Source organism: Notolepis coatsorum (assembly GCF_963971535.1).
Source record: "Notolepis coatsorum genome assembly, chromosome: 1".
NCBI lineage: Eukaryota > Metazoa > Chordata > Actinopteri > Aulopiformes > Paralepididae > Notolepis > Notolepis coatsorum.
Genome location: NC_140165.1, coordinates 304,485,396 through 304,492,767, shown reverse-complemented (window position 1 = coordinate 304,492,767; position 7,372 = coordinate 304,485,396). Strand labels below are relative to the sequence as shown.

The 7,372-nt window shown below is 47.7% G+C and overlaps 1 protein-coding gene across 1 annotated transcript in view; it reads right to left on the bottom strand.

Annotated features, from left to right (window-relative positions):
* lrfn1 (leucine rich repeat and fibronectin type III domain containing 1) overlaps window positions 1-4,667 on the bottom strand; it is a gene marked incomplete at both ends in the record, with an annotated part of 7,170 nt that extends 2,503 nt beyond the window's left edge. The window contains one exon of the mRNA XM_084323403.1: window positions 3,277-4,667. Within this exon, the coding sequence (XP_084179529.1) occupies window positions 3,277-4,667 (1,391 nt within the window). The remainder of the gene's footprint in view (window positions 1-3,276) is intronic.
* Window positions 4,668-7,372: the final 2,705 nt, after the last annotated feature.

The following is a 7,372-nucleotide window of genomic DNA, read 5'->3' as shown; positions in this document are numbered from 1 at the left end:
CCCCTCTCTCTCTATCTCTCTCTCTCTCCCTCTCCCTCTCTCTCTCTCTCTATCCCCTCTCTCTCTCTCTCTCTCTCTCTCTCTCTCTCTCTCTCTCTCTCTCTCTCTCTCTCTCTCTCTCTCTCTCTCCTCTCTCTCTCTCTCCCTCCCTCTCTCTCCCCCCCTCTCTCTCTATCTCTCTCTCACTCCCCCCCTCTCTCTCTCTCTCTCTCTCTCCCCCCCTCTCTCTCTCTCGCTCCCCCCCTCTCTCCCTCTCTCGCTCTCTTTCTCTCTGCTGATCGACCATGGAGCGGCTGGGTCTGTGTGTGCTGCTGTGTGCAGTGCTGGTGAAGGGCCACTATTTTTGATGTTGTGTGCATATTCTGAGGGCAAATAAGTTTGGCATGTTTTCAGGCGTGCCAGGAGAACGCTTGTCTTTGAACATGAAGGAGAAAGACATGTCTCCCGGCCAAACATCTGTGCTAATATAATAGAAGAGTGGTCCTTCTCCCTAAAGGAAGGCTTTGATGGTTATCACTTGTAGGTAATAATGTACCACCTTAAGACAAAACTACACTGGGTTCCTTGCTAATACTGCAGGAGTAAATTATACGAGAGAGTAGCTCATTATATCTGGTTAGATTCTCTAGAAATTTTATAAATAATAATAAAGTAGCAAAGTCCCCTGATAATAACAAGCATGAATTTATAAATCCCCCCCAAAAATTGCCAATATTCTGGACGCGGCTCTTGAGCGCCTCGTCTTGAGTTGACAACACATCAAACATATTCTGATGAGGGTATTATTACCATACGGTAAGGTCTGCAAGCGTTAGAGCGGCGTTTAAAGAAGGATGAACCATTTAACACACATTAAAGGCTTTCTTTGCATTCGTCAGTTCTATGGTGCCCAATTTTATCATTAATTTCTATTGGAGGAAAAAGAGGGCGATCCACAGGGTGATCAATTTGCTAATGAACCTAGACTGGTTAAACATAATCTTCTCTTTATCTCTCTATTATGTATTGTCAATAGGGTAATTCTCATGAAACCTAGCCTTAAAGCCACAATCTGTGTTTTTTGTTTGTTTTGTTTTACCACAGTGTGGGGCATTATTCACATACTGTTCATTCTCATTCTCAAGGACTAATCTTCCATATTGTCGATTTCCCCTTAATTAATACACATTAGAATTCATAGGAACGTCTCTTTGGAACAACCTACTCCCATCACAACATCTACATTATTATTATTATTATTATTATTATTATTATTATTATTATTATTATTATTATTATTATTATTATTATTATTATTATTATTATTATTATTATTATTCAAAAAACATTTTAATTAATACATATTTACATCACTTTATGAATTAATTGTAATGCATCTTGTCTTGCAAACAATGTCCATGCAAATTGTAGAGTGTGTTTTCCTTTGTTTGGATATTAAGCCTTGACGATTGCATAATCATTGTTCTTAATTCTTCTGTATGAATATTGATATTAAGAGGGGGTATCTTCATGAGCCATTTTACGCTCTCACACACACACACACACACACACACACACACACACACACACACACACACACACACACACACACACACACACACACACACACACACACACACACACACACACACACACACACACACACACACACACACACACACACACACACACACACACACACACACACACACAGACACACAGACACACACAATTAAAATGAATCGGTTTGGTTCCTATCCAGCATTGCTTTGACCCTTCTTCATTATTTTCTACATTGCTTAAATTCCGTCTGTTTTATGCTCTTTTTAGGTCTATTTTACAGCTGTGAAGTACTTTAGGCTGCAATTCTTGTATGTAAGGTGCTATACAAATAACGTGTATTATTATGAATTGAAAATGGGGGACCCTGATGTAAACAAGATGAAAGTCTTTCTCTGGTCTGCATCCCCTTAACAATTGTGTGTATTGAGCCGTACTGTATTGTACCCATTCTACAATCTGTTAATAAAGTTTTCAATCAATCAATTATTATTATTATATTATCTGTACTTTCACTCGTGGTAAAACATAATAACCAATTAAATCATTATGTAACCAAAATAAATAATTCATAAAGAACATCTATCTACTGCATGATAATAGCAGGCTGTATCTCAATCATGATTACGGCACGCAAATAGTCAAGGCTGGGGTTGGAGGTTTGGCATTATGATAATCACCCAGTAGGCACTTTCACCTCATGCTTGTAATCATCAGTCATTAGACTATGACAACTTAATTAGGATCAAACAACCTCTAATCACAATGTGTTTTTAGTCGAATAACGTAATCACTTATTAATGGTATTAATGGTACGAATAGGGGGGGCGACTCTCAAAAAGTAAGTAATTCGATTTTGAAGATCAGCCGACTCTGCTAATGTTCATGTTCAACAAACAATGTTAATGAATGAATCTGGGGGGGGCCTTCGCGTCCTACAGTTTGCTGGCGTCCGCATATTCATTTGGGTTCTCTGGGTTTGATTTGGGCACGAGGGTAAAGGTTGGCCGGCGTGAGAGAGCAGCATGTTGCAGGAACATACTTTAATTTATAGTATGCGATCAAACACATCTTGGTTTTTGCGACAACAACAGATTGTAATCAAATAGCAAGTGATTATCTTTAAATGGCAACCGCGGTCAATGAACTGTGGCGTGGACCTTTTTCCAAGTGCCATAGCTTTAACTAATAACATTAGTTATTAGTCTGTTCCATTTAGGTCTGCCGGCGGGCCCATGTCAGTGAGCCCGCGTTGCACACTACCAGAACACTGGCATGTACCTAAATGGAACAGAGCCATGATTATGGTCATTAGTTACATCTGTGATTACCTCGCTTCGACGTGTCAATGTTTGCTGTGAAAAAGGTCTATTGCACCTCGTGTTGTGTGGAAAAAACACGCGCTGGGAATACCGGTACAGGGATTTCGCAAATGTCTTTTGAAATTAAATGAAAAGGTAAACAATAAATATACATCGTCGTGCATTGTAATTCATGCCGGGGACGGGGACCGCTATTGCTGAAAACACGGCACTAGACAGATTACATATGCATGTTTGGATACCTTTAATCATATGGCACAGTATGTGCTGTGGGACTTCCATTGTAACGGACCGCCATGCCACGTGGCAGATGGGACCTTCCAGATGGCTCCCGGTTCCTCCCTTTGTCACCTTCCCCTCCCTCCACCGGTCCATCTAGCTACCACCCCCACCCCCCCCTCCGCTACGGGCCTACCTGTAAACCAAGGTGTCGTCCGTGGTGCTGTTGTACTGGATCTGGTACATCCGGATGCCCGGGATGTGCCGCTCGGACGGCCAGCGGATCACGGCGGACGACGAGGTCAGCTCCGTCACCATCACCCTCTTGTCCTGCTTGTCGTGGCCCCCCTTGGTGTCGTTGTTGCCCGACTTGGACGACGTGGTGATGTCCGAGAGGCCGGGGTCCTCGCGCATGTGGCCCGTGTTGTTGACGAACAGCGGCAGGGGGATCATGTTGATCTCCACGGCGGCCGTGGCGATGCCCGCGGCGTTGGACGCCACGCAGTTGAAGGCCCCGCTGTCCTTCAGCGTGGTGATGAGGATGTCCAGCGTCCCGTTGCCGTACAGGACGGTGCGCGTGGTGTTGTGCACCAGCTTGCCGTCCGGCGAGCGCCAGTGGATGTCCGGCTCCGGGTCCCCCATGGCCTTGCACTTGAGAGTGACCCCCTGGCCCTCCATCACGTAGGGCTTGGAGGAGAGGTGCTTGGCGATCAGCGGGGCCTCGCAGATGAACTCCTCCTCCGGGATCGACCAGAAGTACTTGTCCATGAGGTGGTCCGGGGAGGCGCAGGTCTCCAGGTCGTCCTCGCGCGTCAGCCGGCGCAGCCAGAGCAGCTCGCAGTTGCAGTGCAGCGGGTTCCCGCCGAAGCTCACCGCCAGCGACGACGGGTTGGTGGCGCCCTTGGTCTCGGACAGCACCTGGGCGTGCTGGAACAGGCTGTCCGGGGGCAGCTTCTGCAGCCTGTTGGACGTCATGTCCAGCCGCACCAGCTTGGTGAGGAGGGTGAAGGTGCCCACGCCGATGTGGTCGATCAGGTTGTGGTCCAGCGTGAGCGTGTTGATGGTGGTCATCCGGGCGATGGCGTCCCAGGGCAGCGTCCTCAGGTTGTTGTTGGACAGATCCAGGTCCTCGATGGTGACGACGAACTCGTCGAAGGCGGTCTCGGCCACGTGGTGGATCTGGTTGTTGCCCAGGATGAGATGCCGCAGGTTGATCAGGCCCTTGAAGTGGTCGGTCTTGATGACGGTGAGGCGGTTGCCGTCCATGTGCAGGGCCCTCAGGGAGCGCAGGCCCACGAAGGCCAGCGGGGTGATCTGGCTGATGGTGTTGCGCGACAGGGTGAGGTGCACCAGGCTGGTCATGTTGAAAAAGTCTTTCCGACGGACGACCGTGATGAAGTTGTCGGTGAGCCGCAGCTCCACGGTCTTGCGGTCGATGCTGGGCGGCACGAACAGCAGGCCGGTCTTGGCGCACAGCAGCGTCAGGGTGGGGGACAGGTGCTGGCAGATGCAGCGGCCCGGGCAGCTGTAGCCCCTCACCACGCACAGCACCGCGCCCAGGAACGCGCACAGAACCAGCCGCTCCATGGTCCTATCAGCAGCTTCCCGGTCCTGGAGAGAGAGAGAGAGAGGGGGGAGAGAGAGAGAGAGAGAGAGAGAGACATAGAGAGAGAGAGAGAAAGGCAGAGGGGAAGAAGAGAGACACAGAATCAAGAAAATAGAGCACTTTTGATTTCTTCAAATAACACCATAGCCCAACGCAATGACACGCTGGGGAAAACGGGAGTCAGAACAGGGTTATTGAAAATGCCAGCAAAGTATCAGTCACATGATATCACGGAGCCCTTTTTTGGAATCAATGGCACCGACCGAGATGATGAAAGGCTTGTACCAACGCTCTCTGTCAAAAAGCCCTGTAGCCCTCTGATGGGAAGGGAGAAGGAAGAGGGGAAAAAAAAAACACATAATGTTTTCCTTGGTGCTGCATGGGTGATGTGTCATCAGGGGGCAGAGTCACGCCAGCGAACCCTGTAATTTACTGATTGATCACAGAGTCGCTTAGCTATATCGAGCGAATATGCAACGTATGTCTCCGTCACGCAACCGCGGCCTGTGTGTGTGTGTCTGTGTGTGTTTTCCTGGCTCTGTACTGGAGAATTGAAGGGGGTGTGGGGGGTGTGGGGGGTGTGGGGACGGGGGCGGGGGTAAAAGGCCAGTTGTCAGCATTGCTGGAGGATTTATATGACCTTTTCATGCCCGCGCCGCTCTCCTTATGCTCCTCAAATGCACTGAGCAACGAGAGACGAGTCTGTCAAGTAAATCACGGCGGAGGAAAGTGAAGGTGAGGAGGAGGGAGATCCGACGCCGCGGGTTTGAGATCCGTCAGACGTGGGGAGGCATTATTGGAGGACTCTCAGGAGTTTAGGAGGATGTTTCTATCTCTGATCCCCATTTAGAGGTATTGATCTCGGGTTTCTCTCCGAGAGCACAGGTCCGCAGTGACAAGCGCAGAAGGAGATCCTTGGGTGTAATAGCCGCAAAGTCCCCAGTGGAACACAACTGCTGTTGTCTGCAGCGGCCTGTCAAGGGTTCTCGCCCCTCCTTGGCATCGGTCTCGACTCCTGACGCGTTAACCCCCCTGCGGTTTATCGGAAAGCCTATTAAGCTGATAAAAAGCGGCAGATATGATGACCGCGGCTTTCGGTTGCGCGCTGGGGGGCAATTCTTAACAAGGTGCAGAGAAAGTGTGTGTGGAGGAGGCCACTTGATTTTCCTCCCCCCCATTATTATTTCTGTTTTTATTTTGTGTCGTATAGCCTCAAGTGTCTCTCCACGAGTATTACCATACCTATTTGAAATAAGAGAAAACACACACACACACAAAAAAACCACACATTTTCTATGCATAAGGAAGGAGTATAATTGATTCACTGAAATTCGAGCCATAGGGAGTATAGGATGACGGCTGTTTATTCAGATACATTTACATAGAGTTTAAGCCATATCCTCCCACCTAAAAACGTCACTGCAGGAGGTTAGTCTGCGGGACGATATTTCCAAAAAAATACCCAAGCAGAAATCTGCTTATTTTAGTAGCAAAGGCCCTTTATTGTCGGCCTGGCAACTCTCCTCGGAGCGCCCGGCGTGTGCAAATTAATACCCTTAATGTTCTAAGAGCACGTCACGTCACGTACGACATGGGGATTGCTGCATAGAGGAGCTGAACAGCTGCGACGGTGACGTGGCCCATACTAAAATATTTCACTCCATAATGCCTCTTCAAGTGGCAACGTTGTCACTCGTTGCATTTCGCCGCGATTCGGTCCTTCCTTCCTTGTATTAACATTCAAATGGTAAGTAGGCTGCGGAGCTCACGGTTTTATCAGAGGACCATCTGTGCTCCAGCCTTTCCTGCCACGCCGTCCACCATCATCCGCTATTGATCTCTCAGCATCTCTCTGTGCTGAGGGGGAGAGGAAGAGGAGAAAAAAAAGAAAAACTTTGTTGCCTAGGCAACTCTAGTGGTAGAATGTAGGTCTTTGAATTGCATTAAAGATGTTAAGCCGCCCAAAAAATAAAAATAAAGCAAGGTTTCAATTTGAACGGAGGTGAGGAGAGGAGACGCGAGAATGCCAACGCCGCCGAAGGTCTCTCGAAAGGAACGCTGAAAGGAAATGTCTCTCTCCTCCCTCGCGAGGTAACGCCATGAAAGGAATCTCCGAAACCGTTTTAGAGTATTGATATACGAAGGTGTAATCATCATACGGCCTCAAAACATTCCCTTAACCGTGTGATTGCATCGTTCCAGCTTTGAGGCATTTGGGTGTCCAATAATAGTGAGGTATAGTTGGGATGTTTGTCAACAGTTTGAAGGTCACAGTGAGCTCGGAGGGAATAGATCAATATGTTTCAGGTAGGAGTGATCACACATAGTCAAGGTAACTGAGGGGGAAGTCACTTCCAATAGCTCTGTGTATTGACTCAATCTTGCAATTGATGTAATATAATACATAATATGAATGTAATTTAATGTTGTTGTGGTTCACGGACACAGTTAAAATGGGTTGTAAAAATCAGCTGGGCGTGGAGCACAATGGGAAGGACAATATATTTGCATATTTACAAGCATATTTCTTTCACAAGCCTTTTACGTGTTATCAACCACCCACTTTAACCCTTTCGCCGCCGCACTACCAAACGGTTAACCCTTTCACCGCGACAATACACAGAAGGTTAATAACCCTTTCACTGCCACATGGCGGGTTACCCCGTCGGTAGTGTGATAGCAAAGG